At 42.9% G+C, this 22663-nt stretch overlaps 1 protein-coding gene across 1 annotated transcript in view; it reads left to right on the forward strand.

Moving 5' to 3' along the window:
- cdh13 (cadherin 13, H-cadherin (heart)) overlaps window positions 1-22663 on the forward strand; it is a 431422-nt gene that overhangs the window by 185101 nt on the left and 223658 nt on the right. Inside the window, exons 5-6 of the mRNA XM_037766589.1 lie at window positions 12237-12242; window positions 12887-13039. Coding sequence (XP_037622517.1) covers window positions 12237-12242; window positions 12887-13039 — 159 coding nt within the window. The remainder of the gene's footprint in view (window positions 1-12236; window positions 12243-12886; window positions 13040-22663) is intronic.

Below are 22663 nucleotides of genomic sequence, written 5' to 3' on the forward strand. Positions count from 1 at the left end.
ATGGAACTACTCTGAATGGGGCTGATATAGCCATTGCTATAGTACATTTATGTGAGAAATTGGATGCCTAGCGCATACATGGCATGAATTATTTCCCTCTTTCCCTTCATTGTGGCCCCTTAACAGTCCCCCTCTTCTCCCCGATTCTTCTTCTCTCCACTTCCCAGTCGCAAATTCCATCCATCCTCCTCTCATCCCTGTATCCCTCCATCCTTCTCCCCCTACCTCCACAGTCAGCTTTGCATGAGAAGACAGGCTAATGTGGGCTATTTTACCCAATAGAGGCTATATGTCGACGACTTGGCGAAATTGATTTTCCACACCAATAGCTTCCCTCTTCTTATGTAACCTACCATTTCCATATGGCAGCCATTCATTTTTCATGCTCCCCTCCTTCTCTCCGTGAGATAAGGAATGGGAAGAAGGGGAGAGAGGTGAGATTGCGATGGCTACGGTTTTGAAATGTAGAACTGCGGGCGTGCATGCACACGTATACCTGCGTGCGTGTGCCGGAGGGGCGAGGGTGGGCTGGCTGTCAGCGGGACTCACAGGGGAAGGGTAAGAACCTTGTTGTTTATGTCACACCTCCTGCTAGCTGTGGAATTGTTTTGATACAGAGGTCTCCCCCCCTGCCCTCCCTTGGGGGTCCATAAACAGCTCACAACAACTCACACAGCAGCTGGAGCATGCAATGAAATTGATATGCTTAATTTTTTTTTTTTTTCTCTTAGTACACACCACTTCAGTCACTGCTGATAGGAGCATTTTTTAAGCTGCTCAAGTATTCAGGAGGATAAATCAATCACAGCTCAAGTAAAGTGAGAAGCTACATCTCAAGGGGCCATCCTTTCAATAAATTAAAATTTAAATGTCTGAAGAAAAAATAGTGCAGTGCTGCACTGGGTCAAGAAACTTAATGTTGGTAATATTGGAGTTTAAGACCAGGTGCTCTGCAAGGATAGGGCAAGTGGTTGAGTGAGAATGAAAAATGATGATGTCCAGCTTACTTTAAAGGGACTATTGTAACTTTCAGAATTGCTTGTTAACAGCGACACCTGTGGCCGTTAAGTAAACGAAAGTCAGCGTCGGGCTCGCGCTTGCTCGCTCTAAATAGACATGAACGAGCATCGCTCAAAACAGTGAGGAGACACACGTCAGCTAAAAGCACAATATCACTCTATATTTCACCTGCTTGGCAGTAATGTTAGCTGACCAGACGAAGGTCTCTCCATGAATCACTGCTGATCCTAGTGTTGGCTTTTCCTGCTTCAGCAAAAGCGGGTCGGTGCTGAAGCAGGAAGAGAAACGTTTTCGCCTCCCGACTGCGCCCGATGACGTTTCTCGCTGAGGAGCCCCGTCACTTCACAAGACACGGGAAACCTCTGTTGGTCTGGAGGAGCTGCAGCATTTATTTCTGCACAAACGTCTACTGTACATTCACTAGATATTCTCAGAGCTACTAACTCTTCTGCAGTGTGGATTGAGCGCGCGTTCACGTCTAGTAGAGGTGGAACGAGACAGCGCGCGCTCTGTGTGTGAAGGCAAGCAGGCAGCGGAGCAGTGACTCCGGCCACACGCGAGCGCGCATGGGATCCCGACCCGGTACATTTATACGCTTAAAAAGTTACAAACAGTCCCTTTAAGTGAAAGTCATTTATTAATACATAGATAACCAACACGTTTCGACTCAATAGTAGTTTAAATGTTTATTCCTCAAACCTTTTTTTGCTCATGTCTGAGATTATGTGTGAGTCAGGCTTTATTATAGCAGGCTGGGTAACCTCAGTGTTCAACAATAATTTGTCCTCGTCAGTACTGTACTAATCAGTGATTCTGTATAATCAATCTGACTGTGCCTGTATTGTGATTGCATATTTCCCTAACAGTCTGTATGTACCATGGATGTACTAAAGGAACTGGATACCGTGTCCCAAGATGGTCCCCCATTCGTTCCAATGAACATTGCTCACTGGGCGCATATGCCAAAAAAGTTTTTCAGGCCTCCTCAGGGTTTTGAGGCTCATGTGCACTAGCACGAGTGAGGGGAATCTGCCTGTAGCAAAACAGGCGAGCTGACAGACAGACTGGGAGCCTTGAGCTATCAATGTAGATATAGTTAATTATAGAGCTGTCAATCTTAATTAATCACGATTAATTGCAAATTAATTGCACATTATTTATCTGTTCAAAATGTACCTTAAAGGGAGATTTGTCAATTATTTAATACTCTTATTAACATGGGAGTGGACAAATATGCTTTCTTTATGCAAATGTATGTATATATTTTTTAGTGGAAATCAATTAGCAACACAAAACAATGACACATATTGTCCAGAAACCCTCACAGGTACTGCATTTAGCCTAAAAAAATATGCTCAAATCATAACATGGCAAACTGAAGCCTCAACAGGCAACAACAGCTGAGGTCATCTTGAGGTCAGAGGTCAAGGAACCCCATTGAAAATGGCCAAGCCTCCACAATTTAATGAACGTTTGGAGCGGTATTTAGCCTCCTTTGTGACAAGCTAGTATGACATGGTTGGTACCAATTGATTCCTTGGGTTTTTTCTAGTTTCAAATGATACCCGTACTACTAGTAGTTCTTCACTCTAGCTTTAAAACTGAGCCCGCTACAACCTAAAAATTGCAACTTGCGTTCATGCGTTGAAGAAATCAGTGGCATCAAAACTAATTTAGCGTTAACTTTGATAGCACTATAGTTAATAAGTTAGTTAAGAGCTAATAAGTTCAAAACATATATACAGCGGGATATATTCAAATTACGCTTCACTAAACGCGACACAAATAGATTTGAAGTGTAAAAACACGTGGGTGTCTCTCTGAGAGTAATGCCGGCTCTAAGGCGGGCAAGGAGGGGCCAGTGCCCCCATAATATTAAGCCTGGACACCCCTCTGGCCCCCCTATGGTAGTACATTTAATGAAATAGAGGCATTTCTGTTCCGCAAGACACATGAGTGACGAACGTCAAAAATGCTTCCACCCACCTGCCTGATCCCTCTTTAACCCCTGTCTGTATACAGTCTGCTTGGACCAGTGTGCATCACAAGTCTTTCAATGCAGACATAGTGGAAACTATGCTAAAGTCACCTCACTGCCCAGAGGTGTTCCTGGATGCTTTGCCCTTTGTACCTCAAATCCAATACGCTCATCAAGAAAGCATCTATCTTGTCCACCAGTGCTCATATAAGCATGCATTCACCTGCATTTATTGTGGCAGCAAGCTGCTGTTATGTTCCCTGAGTTGTGTACTGTAATGAGTGTGGGAGGCAAGGCTGAAAATGCTGAAGTGTTGCAAATTTTGAAAAAACAAATTTTAACTGTATTAGTCATCAGTGGAAAGTTTAGGATTTTGCTTTTTATACCTGATTTTGCACCTGTTAGTCTAATGACAAGCCATCAGTTGTCTCCCAGTTTTCCCTTCATCTCATGGAGGTTTCAAATTGAAATTCTCCCAATGTAAAAAAAAACAAACTAGGATTCTATCAAATCTTGTGGCAGGCCAATCCCAGGTGATGACCAAAGTCTGATGGTGTGACAGATAGCTGTCAACCCCTCTTTATGTGATGAATATGTTTGTGTTGGTTGACATGGTTTGTTTAGACTGGGCGCAGACACAGTAGTCAGATTCCAGCTGGAAAGTACTGTAGATGTATAAAGGACACTGTAAGTATAAACAGATTTTTGATAAATGACAAACTTATCTAACCTAATCCAGCCAAGGCTCGCATCCTGTAAAATGTAGTTATAAAAGGGTTGGTCCAAATATCTAACATAGAATCTCAGAGTGCTCCATAGTGATTAGTGCAGTTGGTCATTTCTTAAACTGAAACAAAACAAGTTGCTCACCTCTCCTCACAGTGAGAACATGCTACCCCTCAGAACCTGTAGGGGCCTTTCTGTCTTGTTGCACGTTCTTCTCATGTCTATGTGGGTTTTTTCCCATAGAAGCGCAGGTTAGATTATTTGGAAACTCTTAGGGTGTTTTCACACTTCGTCCCTTTCAGCCCTAAACGCACGCAGAGTGATTAGTCAGCATTTTTTACGCATACGTGAACACTCCAAAAGAACTCAGACTCCTCTGAAACTAACCGTATGTAGTAGTAGTAGTAGTAGTAGTAGTAGTAGTAGTACGGTTCACTTTGAGTCTGTGTTGAGGTTCGCTTAACCTATGCATTGAGAACACAATGTGCTCAGGCTTCACTTTGCCCTTTGCCTTTAGCCCACTAGGCTTGCCGTTAGGGAATGCCCCATTTGATCAGCAGCTGGTCATTATCGGTCGATATTCAATAAAGATATACAATCAGCAGATTGGCATTACTGCTTTCTAGTCGCTGATCCCTGATAATGTGACATTGTGAACAACAAATCAGTGTTGAAACCGCAGAAAGAGAGCTAAAACATAAGCTGTTAGCAGCTGGTGGGCATCACAGTCCTGCATGGCAAGTGGTGCCTTCAAATGGGGTCGTGTTTACTGTGTTCATGAGAAGAGTCAATATGAACGCCCCCCTCTTGTGGTATTCACAGCCTCGTAAGTGGAATTACCTTATTATGTTACCTGCTTGCTAGGTTGCTAAATGTTTAGCCTATGTTGCTTCCCATGTTGTAAACACAAGCTCACAAGTTTCATTTGAAAGCAGCGTAAATAACGGAGCTAACAGCTAAAGTTAACGGAGAGTCCATTGAGTTATATTATGATACATTCAAGCTCTATTCAGTAAAAATGACTATTGGACGTTATCATAATGTGTTCAAATGTAATCTTGTAAAATGTAGGTTCAGGCAAGTAACTTGAATAAATACAGTTGTTTGAAGGAGATGTTTTCACAGCAATATAAAATAGAGAGGGAAAGAGGGGAAAACAAGCAGAGAATCCTCGGACATAAAAGACAATTGCCCTTTTTATGATGAATTGGACAGTATTCAATGTGGAAGCGTCTTTGCCAAACCCTAAAAATGTCACTGAAGGGGAAAACATTGACATGCAGAGGGATGAAGATCGAAACTATAGTGTGAACAGAAAGAGGACTGAAAGAGTCCCTTTTCAGTTGGTCCACTTATTGGTCCACTTTAAGAGGACTGAGTTTGGTTTGTTTAAATGGGACTATATGTAAAAACACCCTGAACTGCCCATTGGTATGATTATTTAAATGGATGGATGGATGGATGGATGGATGGATGAGTTTGGGGGTCATAACTGCAAAATAGGCCTTCCACAAAACTGAATTCACTACCTTATTGGATGCTTACTAATTTCAAAAAGCCTATAACAGTAACACAAATTCAAAAATTCACACAGGCAAACGTGCAAATGCACACTCTAAAAATAAAAGAAACACACACAGCCCCATTAAATAACAAATGGAAATCTCAGATGTATCAGCATGAAATCTCAAACACGTCAATCTATAAAGCCATCTTAACTTCCCGCTCTGCACTGGAGCTGTCAGTCATTCAACCTGTGTTTATCCTTCCTTACCAGCTCACAAATCAACACAACGTGTCTGACTTGACATGACAGCTCCAATAAAGCACTGTTGGTGAGAGGAATGAGGGCCTGGTTGGGCTGCAGCCCCAGCTAATATAGTAAGGAGAGTAGACACGTCTGGCACCTTTGTTCCATTGTTTCAGTGCAGATTGCGTCCTGATTCCCTCTGCCTGTCAGTCTGTCTCTCCCCTCTGTCTTGCTGCCCTCTACCTGGTGTCTGTCAACTCTTACATGTTTCTTTTTCTTCCTTTATAACTCTGTTTCTATCTTCTTTTTTTTTTCTCCCATCCAGTTTATCTATCTTAGTCTCGTTTCGTTGCTCCTCCTCTCATAAAACAGCCATTCAATACCAGGGATTTAAGCTTCCAAGCAGGAAGTGAGGGAGTTGTGCTGTGAGATGTTACAGCATTAGAAAGCAGGCAGCCTGCGGGCCTCGTCATTTAGTCTAATTGATTTTCTTAATTGTCTTAGGAAGACCAGAAAGTCCCTGCCTTTTTCTCCCCGTCTGTCTTTCGGCATGTTAATCATGCCAGTTTGTGGCGGATGTACGCCGGCGGTGAGTTAAAACCGCCTCACGTAAATTCCAATTCATGCCCGGACCCCCGGTCACATTGAGCAGATGTCAAATCCATTTTGATGAGGGAAGCTTAATAAAAAAACAAAAAAAAAACAAGGAGAAGCAATAAAAAACAGATTTGTCGGGCGGGAACTGCCCAAGAGATGCTGTCCTTGCGTGAGCTTAAGCAAGACTAAGTGAATGCTCATCCTGCTGCCTGAGCGAGCTAACACAGGCAGCCGTAGCCCTTCACCATGGCTGCAGGCATTAAATTCAAACATAATTATTCATCTTTGGATTCTTTTACGGTGTACTTTTTTTTGTCTAGTCTTAAAATATACTTTGAAATTCCTTAAAGTGATAATCTTAAAGACTTTCATCTAAATAAAGTAGTGCAGCTCCGTCTCTGATGTGTTCGTTTGGAGTGCATGCCCGTTCAGAACTGGCCAACTGGCTCCCGGAGCGGGCCGATTGCTTGACCCCCTGAAGAGCTGCTTGAATCATTGTCAAGAACTGATCGTCACTCCAGGGAAGTGAGGAAGACTTTGGTTGTAACGTTAGTACATCAAGCAACCGGCAGCAAAATTGATATGCAGTCAATGAGCCTGTAAAGGCCCACGACGGGCTGGACTCACAGACTGTATAATGTCTGTATGAATAAGAAGTGGACATAGTCACTGCAGTTTTGAAGCTTTGAGTTCAGCATTTTGGACGTCGCTACCTTGGTATCTGCCTGTTGCCATGTTGTTTTTTTGCAAATAGAAATGACACGAGAGGGTGGAGCTAAGTACAACCAAACGCTGAATGAGACATTTTCAGACGATAAAAAAGGTTATAATTTACTTTCATGAACTGAGAACACACTGTGAAAGGGATGTGAACTGTGAACTCATGGACTGTGAACTCATGTTTACAATTTTTTCTCATAGACTTCTATACAATCTGACTCCTTTTTGCAACCAGAGGAGTCGCCCCTGCTGGCTATTAGAAAGAATGTAAATTTAAAGCACTTCCGCATTGGCTTCACTTTTCAGACCTGGAGGTAGCCCACTGGCTGGACTCAGTCTGCAGAGGCCTGAAGCCCTGCCTTCGTGCTGCACAGAGCACTGTTCGCTTGTTTATTCACAGTTTATTAATATTGAAAGTGTCGCGTGTCCAAATTGCACCAAATTTGACGTGGCACTCCCTTGGGTCCCTAGCAATACACCCATCGAATGTGAAGTAGATCGAATGAACAGTTCTTGAGATATGCAAAAGACACACAGACCGACAGACAGATATTCCTTGCTTTATAGTTAGATGTCTGTCTGTTAAGTCACTATCGCCAAATGAGGTAACACAATGGTGATGAAAGCCCTTGCATTTGCAGCAATACTATCTGGGTGTCTGTGGTGACATATCCAGGAAAAATCCAAAGTGGCGCAAAGTTGTGAAGTGAGAACCAAAAGCACTAATGCAATTACCGCTTATCGCCGTAGGTGCCACCAAAGACAACAAAACAGAGATCTTTGAGATTATAACCTTAAAGGGGGCCTATTTTGAAAAACTGACTTTTTCAATGCTTGTGCACATACATTTGGGTATCTGGAGTGTCTACCAGCCGTCAAAATGTGAAATGAGACACCCCAGTCAGTTGTTTGTGGCCTGCCTAGATCAGAAAACATGTGATTCAACAAGCCAATCAGATTTGGAGCAGACTGGAGTTTTTCGGAAGGGGGGCTTAAAGAGACAGGCGCTAAAATAGAGCGTATCCAAAGGATAGGATTAGAAAAATATATATTTTTTTAACTTGAAAGTATGTTCTAGTGGGCGCCTCGGTAGCTCAGTTGGTAGAGCGGACGCCCATAAGGCTGTGTCCTAACCGCGGCAGGCCATGGTTCGAATCCAACCTGCGGCCCTTTCCGCATGTCACCACCTCTCTCTCTCTCCCTTTCTAGACTATCCACTGTCCTATAAATAAAGGCTTGAATAATGCCAAAAAAAGAATAATAAAAAAAAAAGAAAGTATATTCTAGTAGAAACCCAAATATAACCTAACATTTTTTATAATATGTCCCCTTCAAAATACTGCAATTGTCAAAGTTAGCCTTTTTATAGTTGTGTGAATTAAAACATTGTTCAGTTGTTGCCTTGAAAGAAAAGCAGAAAAACGACAGAATCTCCCACGGCAACAGTCCCTGCTGACCCTCTTAACACAGTCTTGCCGCTTAATGACACTCTTGTCTTCCCATTTGTTTTTGTTTTTTTCAACAAGGGTCCCTCTTGATTGTTGCCCCTCTCAGGGCTTGTTGTGATTGGCTCAGGACACAGTAGTGGCTGATGGGTAATGATTAGGCTAGCCAATCAAAGCCAGCTAATTGACACCATTGTTTCCCCATCGTTCTGCGCTGAGGACTCGGTCAGTTCTACCCGTCCGTGTCTTCACCGGGCCTTTTCCACCTCGCCTCTTCCCTCTTATTAGTAGGCTGGAGTGGCAGGACAATCAGACAGAGCACTGGTCCAAGCCTGGCATGCCTGTGTACACACACACACACACACACACGCACACACACATACACACGCACACACATACACACATACTGCACACACTCTTGTACACTCGGGGTCTCACGCGCAATAATGCACTCACATTCACACGCACAATCAGACCATCACTTCAGTGCTTCCTCTCTCTCTCTCTCTCTTTCTCTCTCTCTCTTTCTCTCTCTTCTTCTTTCACACACACACACACACACACACACACACACACACACACACACACACACACACACACACATACAGACACATACATGCCTGGCCTGGTCCCAGGAGTCCTTTCATGGCCAGTGATTGTCATTCGCAGCTGGCTGTATGACCTTGATAGGGATAACAGAAGCACCACTGAGGGATGCTACTGCATACTCTTCTCAACTCTCTTCTCTCTCTCTCTCTCTCTCTCTCTCTCTCTCTCTCTCACACACACACACACACACACAGAGTTGAAATCCTCCCTCATTCTCCCTCAAAAAAAGCACAAGGACATGGGGAGTGTGTGTGTGTGTGTGTGTGTGTGTGTGTGTTTGTCTGGGGTGTGTGTGTGTGTGTGTTTATTCAGAATTAGCATGATAATGATTCAGTGTAATGATGTTTTCTTTGGACCAACTTACACTTTCTTTGGCACACTTTGCTTCGCACAGCAGATTTTTGACACACGCACACACAAAGCACGTGGATTTTTACAAGTTACATAACAAATTTTCTGAGAAGACGTCTGAGTATTTGCACATACCTGTGTTGCTACTCCACAGGTTTTTTGTTTGTTGCCCTCCTGACACCTGACAGGAAACACAAACAGCAGGAGACGTTATCAAGCTTAAATACACACAAACACGCACACTCAGGTGCCGCTCCATTGTTTCGGTGGTGCTCATTCTCTCTCTCCGTGCGCTCGGAGGTGTTTGGTGTTGCGGAGCCGCGCCACACCTCCTGTCATCCTTCCCGCAGTATCACAAGCCCCACAGTCTTTCATGTCTGCTCTGCTGGTAATGAGAGCTGATGGAAAGAGGTGAGATCCTCCCGTCAGTCCTCCCACACACACCGAGGGAGACAGACTCAGCGGAGACAAAGCCACTGGGTGCACGTTTGTCAGAGTCGGAGTGTATGTGTGTGTGTGTGCAGATGAACACCTCACCCCCCCCCACAGAGACGTCTCCTAAACACTAAACTTCTCCTGACACTTCAGTTACTCTTCAGCTGAAGTTACTGCGTCTTTATCAGCGATCTCTCCCTCTCTCACACTTCCTCCTCCCTCACTTTCTCTCTCTTTCTGTATCCTCACACCCCCCAACATCCTCCCTGTACGTCCATTCTTTCTCCCCCCCACCCCACATCCTTCCAAGTTTGACGCAGAGCCATCTGTGAATCCAACTAATGTTGCACCTCATTCTTTTTTCTTCATCTGACCCAGTTTGTCACTCTCAGCAGGTGTCGGCTGCCACTGTGATTACAGCTCAGAAATATCTCCTGAATGGCAGCTATTGCACCTGTGGGTGTGTGTGTGTGTGTGTGTGTGTGCGCATAGATGGGTCTTATATATCAACATTTATGTCCCCACACGGATAGAAAGTTGTGGAAAATAGACAATAATGGACTTACTGTGTGATCAGGGGTTTCTAACACAACTCGTAATAAGAGAAAGTACCCTCAATGTTACTGCTGTTAAAACAAAAAAGCTTACAAGGGAAAGAACAAGGCTAAGAAAGATGGAGAGGAGGGTTAGTATAAGTTAAAAAGGGGAAGAAGAAAGATCAGACAAGATAGGACAGAAGAGAGGAGATACTCGAGTATCATCCACAAATGAATGCTTTTGTTACACTTTTGACATTCCTCACTTTCTTTCGTTCGCTATGACAAACACAAAGAGCAGAGGCAGTGACCACGAGAGGATGCAGTACAGAGAAGCGGAAAATGATGAATGGAGAATGAGATATGGACGCTTAGCAGAAGAGCAAGGACGGACACATTAGAGAAAGTAACAAGCGGTGGAGCAAGGAGCCCGAGAGCGAGAGGGAACAGAGGGGGAAGATGAAGCGGGACATGGAGATAAATGGCACAGAGCTTTGGAGATGCTATAAGGGCTCGAGCTCCGTCTGGCATAGGGTTGTAACACTGCAGTCTCATCTCCCATGCTCTTTCAAGTGAGGAGTAGAAAGGCCGTCATTTTAGCTGCCATCCCGTGGAAGCGCACTCTCATTAAAGGTGACCTCATGGCAGCCGTCTGATCATGAGGCACGGTGCAGGGGGAACCGTTTACATCCTTGACAGTGCTGAGGCCCAGAAAGATGTCACCCTGTGTGTGTTTATGTGGGTTGCAGCATACACTGGCAGTTGAATGTATTTAGACAGTCTATAAGTATTTAGACAGATTGTTGTGGTGTCCGCTCTGTACGCCAGAGCAATGGACTTGAAATGATGGAAACACGATTATGAGGTTAAAGTGCTGACTTTCAGCTTTACTTTGAGGGTGTTTACATCCAGACGGGGGAAAGGTCTGGGAACATTAAAAACCTTCGGTCTGAACTGTACATAATGCTTACGGGCTGATCTTCATTCTCAAAATACTTTAAGCTGTCAGTTATAATCGTAACAACAAACTTGCTGAAGGCAGCAACCACTTATCTTAACTTATCATAAAAGAGTGTAAAGAGGGGGAAACAGCTTGACTCTGTCCAAAGCTAGAGAAATAGTCCAGTACGTAACCTCCTCTAACACTTTTTGTAAGGATTAAATGAAAAAACATGACGTGGTAATCAGTGAACTTTGGAGATACCTTTGGACGGAGCCAGGCTAATTATTTTCCTTTTTTTCCAGTCTTTATACTAAGCTAAGCTAACCGGCTTCTGGCTCCAGTTACCTATTTACTAGCTATCCTTAAATGACCAGCATTTAGGGGGATCTATTGGCAGAAATGGAATATAATATTAATAAGTGTCTTTTCCTTAGTGTGTAATCACCTGAAAATGAGTTGTGTTTTCGTTACCTTAGAATGAGCCGTTTATAGCTACGTTTCAGATTTCAGATCGAGACTTCTCCTATGAGCAAGACTCTTTCCATAATGTAAAACACTTATAATAACAATCAGAGCCTGTCATGGCTAAAACAAGCACTTTTAGCGGACGTAAATGACGATGCCAGCTTGCCCCAATAGCACTATATTGCAGCCCCGTGAGCAGCTGCCATCTACAGCGTTATCCCTCAATTATGGTGTAATTTCAGAAATTGTTGTCCCTATTAGTCAGTTAGATACAAAAACGTGGGAAAATAGGGTCCAGGTTGAAAATTACAGAATGTATCCTTTAATGTACAATTTCCTACTATGACATATCAAAATGTGAAAAATGAATAAGCAATATACTGGGAATCTGGATGTAGGCGTTGTGTTATAAAGTGCAAAGCTTTGTAGAGTTTGTCTACACAAGAAGTTTTAGCAGTTTTGGTTGATTATTTTATCATATTTCCCTCTCTCACATCTGCCCTGAACTCAGGACCTGTAAAGATCTACAAGGTCTTTGACTCCTGTTGCTGTTTTTCTTGGTGCTCTATGAATCTAACATGTTGTGTTTTCTGTGTGTTTCTTTTTTTAACCTGCCTGTTCCTGTTGCTGGGCTATCTGTGGATGCTGCTGGCTACGGCAGTCTCATGTGAGTATATCCATCCAAAAGTCCCTGGTTCAGATTACTCCTGTCTCAGAGAATAGGATTGTCAGCCAACCAACTTGGCAACACTCCTGAAAAACACCACTACTGTATGAGGCCGTTTCACAGCATTTGGTTCTAAATCTTTCCTCACACGCCGAAAAAACGCTCATCTACATAACATTCACACTTAATTATTAAGGGATGGATTTTTATATTTATTTAACTGTTCCACTTTCCTTATCTGAAAGGAATCCTAGCATGCATTAACAAGTGGTCACAGCGGGCCTCCGACGCTCAGAGAAACGATGCTAACTTTCTTACCAACTGATGAAATCAAATCAAAGTCTTGTCTGATATACATTTTTAATTGCGAGCTATCAGGGATTTGCATCACCATTCAAGGCGCAGTAAGCTCCTTTTGCTCAAATGTGTATCAACAAATTCTAATAAGTGTTTTTCAGTACGCATAGCTTCGAAAATGAAAAAAAAAAAAAAAATGGAAGCAGTAATTCACCAATTCTTTGCTTCGGGAAATAGGCTTACTCAGAAATAAATGGGAAAATCTTGTTCGAGTTGTTGATGTTTGTGTGTGTGTGTGTGTGTGTGTGTGTGTGTGTGTGTGTGTGTGTGTGTGTGTGTGTCTGCAGGTGATTTCAACAGAGATGTTAGAGAACCATATCTTCCGTCTGACAGGCCCCGGTGCTGACCAGGATCCCAAAGGTCTCTTCACCATTGACAAATACACAGGAGACGTGTCAGTTAGACGCTCACTGGACCGGGAGGCCATTGACTCCTACCAGGTCAGTGTGCGTGTGTGTGTGTGTGTGTGTGCTGCTTATTGTGTTTGTGTGTATGTTCTTTCCTCTCCTTTCTGTCCACCTGGCCACTATTTCTCTGACACATTTATTGTTTCCTTGTCAGTCTCAGTGTTCACGCAGTTCCTATTTTGCTCACTGATTATTTCCTTTTCAACTCGGTCAAGTTATTCATGAGAAATTGTAGTTCAAAGAAAAATCCACTTTGATCAATCTCTCTCGACTGTAGCATATGCTCAGCATACTGGCATATGGAAAACAACAGAACAGTGAGGGGGTTTAGGGAAAGAGCACTTTGATTTTGTAACAAGACTATACATTCATGGACAGCGTTATTTGGGAACGGATGGGCTTCGCATGTTGTGAAAGACGAAATAATGCTATCAGTTTGAAGTGGGTGAGTGCGATGAAAGAACATTAGTGTCTGTTTGAGGTGCCTGCTGGGTTTGGTGCCCTCGGGGCTGTCTGTCTGACGAAACCATTCCCCTGTAACAGAAAGGGGGCAGAGAAAATCTACTTTTTGAGTCAGTCAATTGATCTTATCCCGTTTTTCTGAAACCAGACGCGAGTGCGGGTGTTCAGCTGGATGCAAGCTGTTGATAAGCTAACTGGCTTTTGTAAAAAGTCAGAAATAATTCACTCCGTAAACAGCAACAGATGTGAGAGGAGAGCAGGCATGAGACGAACAGAGAGGAAGGCGGAGAGGCGCGACACACACATTCACCAAATGTATTTAGTCTTCCCCCGCTTACTATTACATGCATGGTGTAACCAGGACATTGGCTTTCAGTGGCTACGGTCTGGTTCAGGTTGTTTACAAGCACCTTTGACACCCAGTAACTGAGCATCCCTGTATCTCATGAATAATCTGGTTAAACAGATAGAATGGTCTGCTAGGAAAACATACAACAAGACATCAGCTGCAGTATAAATGAATAATATGTTACTCTGAATATGGAAGGGAATGATGACCCAGTAATAGAAGCAGTATTTCTCACGGTCATGCCCTCTGTTGACACCACACTGTGGCCATTACACTGTGTAGATCTGGGTTTACACAGTTGTAGGAAAGCAAATGTAAAAAAGAGCAACATGTTTAACCCCTTACAGTATGGCAGTGAGCCAGGGGTGAGCCATGAGTGTGAGCTGAACTTGGTAATTCGGAGTTTTGACATGTACGCTCCCTTAGTCCAAAATTACATTCTTGAAGTAAATGGAGCAAATGAGGAGGGCGGCTTAGGCCCGGCGGGGGCGGTCAAACTTGGCTTTCTCCAAATGTAAAAGTGGTGTGGATGAGTCTTTTATTAAGAGTGATACTCTGCATTTTAAGAGTTTGGAGTGTGGTGGCTTTTTTTTCTAGCCTCTAAACAGTGTCACTGGCAATTTCAGACTCTTTTTAGGAGTGCCCAAGCGCACCTAAATTTCATTTCAGCACCCCTAAAAAATAATTATCAAACTCTCTGAGACCTGCGGGATGGCCGGCGGACATTACTGTCTCTGAGAGGCTATAGCTCAGTCTTAAAGCTAGAGTGATGATACTGGTATCATATGAAGCGAGAAAACCTAAGGAATCCATTGGTATCAACCAATACATGTCATGTCATGTTAGTAGGGTGTCGGATCTGATCAAACGACAATCTCTTGTTTTATCTCGTGTAGTGTGTCATAGTAGACGACAACCGTTTTTTTTTTTTTTGCTTTCCATAATGTGTTCCGTCGTGGCCGTAACTTGGCGAGCAGGCGCGCACAACCTTAAACAATGGCGAAGTGAAAGGAGGAGCGATGTTGGTGCTGTGAGGTTGAATTGTAATATGTAGGAAAGGTTTGTGGAGCTAATGTTATGGCAACACCCTAGCTTTTTTGATGTTTCCTTGAGGGACTACCATCACAGAGTGAAAAAAAAACAAATAAAGCTGGCGTGAAATAGCAGAGGCACTTCAGCAACCTGATGAGTAAGCTACTGCCATTAGCATCAAGCTTCCTTCCTGATGACATCACGCCCTCACAACACGACTAGTGATGATTGGTAGGGGACTAACGTGTAGTCTGTCATGTCACTCGGTCAAGTCACAACAAGAATTTATGACTCTCAATTGCCTAATCTAACTTAGTGACCATCATAACCGACAAAAATATTGCGTAGTCTGAACCAGGCATAATAGTTGAAACAAAGAGTTGAAATGAGATCTAATCAGGCAGCATAAGTGAAAACGGGCTTTAGAGAAAGTCGGGTCATACCGGGACATCAAATTGGCCCTTTTGGTCAATACTGAGATTGTTAAGAGAAGTGTGGTTCCCTGTTGATCCATCAATAACGCTCAGAAGAAATAACCCTGTTTGTATTCTTAAAACAGACCTTTCAGTTATTTCATAAGCTGTACATATTGTGCCTCTTTCAAGTACTCGCAGTATATTAATTTTAGACTTCAGGCAGACACTTTTTTCACTCCGTCAGCACTGCTACTATAATTTACAAAACAAAGATTATAGACACACGCATGGAGACCTTCAAAGCAACCGCACTTATCTAATAGTTGTTCCAATATCCTCAAAGTGTAGTGACAGGCTCAGTGAAAGAAAGTTTTTGGGCCCTTGTCGGCTATAACAAAAGTTGGTACGTAAAAACTCTGGGGAGGAAGACAATGAGAGAATTGGGAAAGAGGACAGCGAAGAAGAGAGAAGAGCGGAGAATGAGGGTCTGGGGACCTTCTCCATAAAGATTTTACTGTGCTCGGTATGGAAAAGTTTAGCTCAGCACAGAGATATTTAATGACACAATGACTGAGCTGAGATTGAGAGGAGAAAAAAAAGAAGATGAAGGGTGGCAGAAGTAAAATAGGAGACATGTGGAGAGCTTGAAACACAATCCTGCATGGACTCAACAGACTTGTAGATTTACTCAATACTAGAATATGATTTATTAATTGATATCATTTTAAGATGGCGAGTGGATTGTTGCTGACGTATGACCTGAAAGACAACGTTATCCAAACACAGTATATACACACATGGCTAGCAAGTCTATTGAAAGATAAGGGTGATTTATTAGAACAGCTAGCTGCAGATTTTATTATTCCCGAGTACATTACCTGTCCAAAAGTAGCTGATTCAACTTTGAATCCCTTATCTTCCTGTACTTAGTTGTTTCCGTGGTGTGAAGGCTCCTGAACCAATATTAACCCTTATCTTTGAGTGATTTGTCTTTTTGCTGCCTCAGATGCTGCTTCTTGTTTCACAGGGAAGATTGGGTAGGAGCCTGTTGTTTATTGGAATCAGCTATTTAAAAAAAGTGGCCCTCCGGTACTTGCATTTTGCTGTTGATGTCATTATGCGACACAACAGTGATGGGAAACACGCCTCATGTGACAGACTCAGACGGAGACTTTATTGAAACTGTCAGTCAGAAAGGTAGCCGACGACAAGTCAGAGCAAAGATAACTTTTATATTCAACTTGTCTCAACATCTAACAACAGTTCACCATGCACGTAACTTAAAATAACATGAGTCGATTAGAATAAGTCATGGCTTTCAGTTTGATTATGTATCTGCCTGCTGACCCAAGATTGAAATGAACATTTTTTTTTCCCCCAAAAAAAAACCCTTGGAGTGATTTTGCCCTCTTAGTCTGACCATAATAGCCGTGAGATTTAATTGAAGGCTTCAGTCAATGGCTAAATAATTCCATCATAGTGAAAAAACTGAACCAGTCTAATATGCCATTGTTTCAATGGCCTGGAGTGAATTAGCTTCTGACATTAATTATGGCTTCACTAATGATCATTATTTCCAACCTGAGAGTTGTAATCCCTGAAGACAAGCTGGTACGCCTCTCTATAAACATACTATACATGTGCATATGCCCTCGCACCAACCCGTTCTCTCTCCCAACTCGTCAAGTACCGGCGTTTGGTAAATGCCCCTCGGCAACAGAAACCAACGCAAGGAGGCACCCTTTAGCAACAGTATTTGACGAACCGGGCTTTCAACTAACTCCAATATAAACTGACCCGCAGCGTTACGTGATAGTCGGAGCAAGTGACGTAGCATTAATAAGTGTGAGAGTCCATTCAGAGCAGGTGGGAGAGGTGGTGGATGGGTCAAATAAACACAAGACTTTCAACCAGGAGACCGCTGTTTGTGGCCCGTGTGAAACTAAAATTATCGTTGACTCTTTAGTCAAGAGAGTCGTTATTATCGTCAGTCCTGTGAGTCTCGTGAGCCGCTAGTTAGTGAAGTTAACTTCAACCATGACCGTTTCCTAAACCTAACTAAGGCCCTGTTCAGACCTGGTATTAACATGCGTGTCCTCAGTGATCGGATCAAAAGTGGACAGCTTTAAGTACGTCTGTTCACACCTGGCATTAAAATGCGTCTCCACATGCGTCTTGAGTGGCCACTTGTGATCCGATCTCACTTCCCCGCCCCATATGCAAATAAACACGTAGTAAACACATGGCTAATACAGCAGCCGTTGTGACATAATATTACATGAATATCAGTAGTAATATCCTACATATTCGTTAATTCTGGTACATTTTATTAACATCAAAATAAAAGGTTATTGTACCGACGCGCCGCCAATGCCGGCACCGCTGCTTTTCCCAGAAAACAGCGGGGTACAGCGCTCCACAGAGCCAGGGAAGAAAAGAGAACAGGCGGGTGGTCGGGTGTGAGCTCTGCGCAAAGCAGCGGAACAAAAACACAGACACATCTACTACTGTACTTAGAGCTGTCCGTTTATGATCCGATCACTGAGGACACGCATGTTAATACCAGGTCTGAACAGGGCCTATGTGGTTGTGTTGCCTACACCTAACTTCTTGTGAAAGTTTATTTTGAAAGGACACTCTGCATGTAAAGAGGGTACCGTGTGCGTCGGTCTCAAATGCCAAGGGGCACTGACCAAACAACACTATTTGACGAGTTGGGAGTGAGAATGTGTTGCTTGCACACACACGTGCTGTACACTTTGCTTCCTCCCTTCTTTGTCCTCTTTCCAACCAGGCCTGCATTCAATATCTTGCTCTCTCTTCTTATCATAAGGAGATAATAAGTCTGTGTCCCCGTCATAACTCAGGACAAGGGTCTGTTATCAAAAGCAGCTTTTCCTTTTTATCGATGGTATAACACTGTGTGCAGAATGACGACTGCATCACTTTTATAGTGCCCAGTGGTCCTCGCAGGCTGTCCCAGTCACATTCATTAAGGCTGTCTCCTTTCCTATACTGTAGCTAATGGCTTATGTGGGGATGAAACATGAAATATTCAGAGGGAGATTAAAATCACCATTACTCTAAATGCATTTTATAGACAAAGTGAAACAGGGAGCTCAGGGTCTTTCACTATGTGGCAAAGCCTTCTTTCATGTTAGACGTTATCTGTTAAAGCTGCTATAATCAATATTTTTACATTAACATTGGATCACATGACTACTCGTATGTGAAAACAAACCCACAGACATTCATCATGTGACTGCAGTTCCTCTCACTCCTCATTCGTTTTAGTGTCTTCTAACTAATTGTTTTGGTTAACTTTAATGATTTTAGGTTGTCCGTCCGTCAGTATGTCCATCTGCATGCACGGACGTCCGACCCATTATCGTGAGCGCAACATCTCAGAAACACCTGTAGGACTCAAGGGTGAACTGAATAGATTTTGGTGGTCAAAGGTCGATGTCACTGTGACCTCACAAAACATGTTTTTATGCCTCCGCTCCAGCGAGAGCTTTGTGGCCAGAGGCATTATCTTTCAGGGTTATAAGTCCGTACGTCCGTCTGTCTGGTCTATTCTTGTGAACGCAATATCTCAGGAACGCCTGGGGGGAATTTCTTCATATTTAGCACAAACGTCCACTTGGACTCAGAGGTCAACTGATTCGATTTTAGTGGTCAAAGGTCAAGGTCACTGTAACCCCACATCCGTCCTATTCTCATGATATCCCAAGAACAGCTTGAGTGAATTTCTTCAAATTTGGCACAAACGTCCTCTTTGATTCAAGAATGACCGGATTTGATTTTCGTTGTCAAAGGTCACTGTGACCTCACAAAAGACACTTTTGGCAATAACTCAATAATTCATATGCTAAATATGACAATTTCACACACATGTCTGACAGGATAAAGTGATGGAGTTATGATATTTTGAATAGACATGGATATAAACTGCAACTTGTCTTGTTGGCAGAGGCATACAATATCGAGGCATTAATACTACAGTAGTTCCCAACTGCCCTCAAGAGACCAAAAAATTAGTTCTTGCAGGTTTATATATACTGTTTATTTAATCACACATCAGTGCTTTGCAGGTAAATGTGCATTCAAGTCTGAGACGTTGACATATTATTTAACGATTGGTCACACCAAGACGCAGACATGCAAGATGTTCATGGTATTAATCTTCAATCCATGATGTTTTTGAAGTAACATCCATCCATCCATCTGCAACCGCTTATCCCGTTAGGGGTCGCGGGGGGGCTGGAGCCGATCCCAGCCGACATTGGGCGAAGTCGCCAGTCCATCACAGGGCTGACACATAGAGACAGACACACTCACATTCACACCTACGGGCAATTTAGAGTCAACAATTAACCTAACCTGCATGTCTTTGGACTGTGGGAGGAAACCGGAGTACCCGGAGAAAACCCACGCTAACACGGGGAGAACATGCAAACTCCACACAGAAGGGCCCCAAGCCAGATTTGAACCTGCAACCCTCTAGCTGTGAGGCGCCAGTGCTAACCACTGCACCACCGTGCAGCCCCTTTTTGAAGTAACATTTGAAGGGAAATGTCAGTAAATGTCAAATCTATTATCCATCAAGAGTCATGATGGAACGCCATCATGTTTCCTCTCGAGGCACTTCTTTAGGATATAACAGTGGATGTTGTTTTGGATATAGATTACATTTTTCCCTCCCTAGATGGTGGCTCCTTATGTTCAGGGTAATATGTCAATCTCCAGTCAACACTGATCCTCTGGCAGTCTTCTGCCTTGCCAACCTCCCCGGATGTTTAAGTTGTGGACTCTTCCTTAAATGTATCAATATCCTGTTGTGCAGACGGCCAAGGTTGTATTGACCAGACCCTCCACTTCCTTCCGCTTCCTTTCTTTCCTTCTCCTCCCTATTTCACGGCATGATGATGATTGATTGATATCGGCAAAGAAACGGACCACCTTTCCCACAAGGTTATTGTGTATCAAAATAATATTGGCAACGGCTTTGAAAAAAATTAAATCAATAAGGTTGACTGGCTTTGTATCTAAATGCAGCGGTCAGAGTTCTGGAGGCGCAGCTTGAAATATATGGATGCAGACACTACTGCAAGTTAAAGTACAAACTAAGCAAAACTTAGGAAACACATTTAAGAAAAAAGCACCATCTAACTTCAGCATAACAACAGCGAGGGGTCAGCGCAAGACAGATTGAAACTGGGAATGCTAAATAGGCTATTACATGAACAACAAGCAAGGCGAAGCAACAAACAAAGCACTGACAAAGTAAACATTTGCTGTGGAAGAACAAACAGACACAGCGATCAGCTTGGCCACATGTTCACAAGGATTTAATGTCAAACATTATTTTCTTATTAAGCTCAATTAGGGTGAAAATGAATGGTAATGAGATGGAAAATGGAGCGAGGAAGGGAGAGGAAGGAGTGCGGGGCTTATCGCTGCGGTTATGACAAGCCTGGGTCGGGTCGAGAGTGGCGGGGAAGAACCCTAATTGGCTTAGGACAGAGGAAGGATAGAACGTGAAGTGATAAATAACAGTCTTGTTTACACAGGTAGAAGGATGACCCTCAGTAATGCAGGTCATCGCAGCAATAAGTGTGGTGAGTCCTTTGTACGTGCTTACCTTGGAGATGCTGAAATTTAGGGTAGACAAAAAGCATACAGGTACAAATAGTGCTGTGGAGATTATTTTCAGGTTAAAAGTTCTGTTTCTTTGTGATTCCCACACACAGGCAGCTCTTAACTGCCAGAATAGTCAGTTATTACTAATATAAACCAAAGAGTCTGTGGGTGCAGCCTAATTATTTTAGTACTGTGTGTTTATAAATAATAGACTTCAATTTAATGGTGCTTATCGGTGCTTAATACGTGATTTGGAGCATTTCTGTTGCCTCTCAACATGGCGATGGTGAGCCGGCGGCTTGCAGCTAATGGAGCTAGCAGCGCTGCTGACGGAGATAACAGTGTTAAGGTCTTTGCCTTTTGACGAGAACTACGAAAAAACGCAGAAAATCAAATCTGTTCAGAAAACTTTAATGACAGACGAAAGTTTTGGAGTCGGTGTGTAAACATGATTTACACAACGTGAGGTCATATTTATTTTTTAACATGCGACAATTTCGGACGAATAATACGGACTAACCTGAGGTTGGAACCGCAGGGTGGGTGCTATACGCTTCGGTCAGACGGTCAGGACGGCGTTATCAACTGTAACCGCCGTATGAGAACAGTGCAGAGCAGCAGCCCTTAAGCTAGCCACATGCATGAACATCTCAGCTCAGCTACTGTATATCAACAAAGCGAGGAGAAGCTAGGAACACAAAACACACAGAGGGGAGGGCGACTTCATTCTCTGCTCAGGTAGACTTTACTCCACCATATCTTTACTGCTATATTAATGCTCTAGATATTGAATTTAGCACCATAAAGACTTTAAATTGTCTTAAAAAATCACTTTAATCCCAGTGTTTGCTGTTGGTCCGCTTTCTTTGGGCTTTGTTGCAGCCCTCGCCTTGCAGTAGAAAGCAGCATCCACTCTTGTGATGTCCTGTGACAGCAGATCTAAACGGCACCATACTCTGCTCCCTATATTCTGTCTGTCAAGCCACAGTACACCATGACAAAGGAAGGACTCACAAAAAAAAACTCCACATTGACCTATATCAACTCTGTGAAGGCCAAGCTGTGAATTGACAGCTGTTTTGAATTCTAGATATTTAAATATCTCAGCTTTCAAAAAGGTGTGGACAGCTGTGCCCTCAAAACAGTTTTGTTAGGTTGTCAAACTGTATAGATTTTTACCTATATTTACCTATTCTTGACAGCGTAGACATCAAACGGTGGCATTCTTTGACAGATCACTCTCATGGAAAAGACTCTTGTTGTGGCTTCTGACTCTCTTTATAGTGGAATTTGTTTTTATTTCACAGAAAGCAACTTAAGGCTAAAATTATTAGAATATTAATACTTTAATCATGCATACAACATTTCAAATATATGAACATTTGCATATCAATCAAAGCTGAATGACTGCCACCACCATACACTCATATACACGCAATTTGGAGGCCAATTTCATTATAATAGAATTTGCAAGCTGTGAAAAGGTTTTGACACTCTGTGGACACAAACAGAGGTCTGACCCATTATTCAGTAACAGAATAACATACACCATTAGAGTAAGTAAAGATGGACAGATGCTACCAGCTGTGGCATGCAAAAACATCCTGTACAATGTAGTCATCTTTGCACATGCATATTACAATCTATTCACACGTACATGAATAATGTTTGACCAGGGAGACGACATTTCAAACCGACCTCGATATGACCCATGCCAAGAAAACTGTCAGTCATTTAGGTGCATTGAAAAGCTGA

The sequence above is a fragment of the Sebastes umbrosus genome, chromosome 4 (genome assembly GCF_015220745.1).
Source record: "Sebastes umbrosus isolate fSebUmb1 chromosome 4, fSebUmb1.pri, whole genome shotgun sequence".
In the NCBI taxonomy this organism is placed as follows: domain Eukaryota; kingdom Metazoa; phylum Chordata; class Actinopteri; order Perciformes; family Sebastidae; genus Sebastes; species Sebastes umbrosus.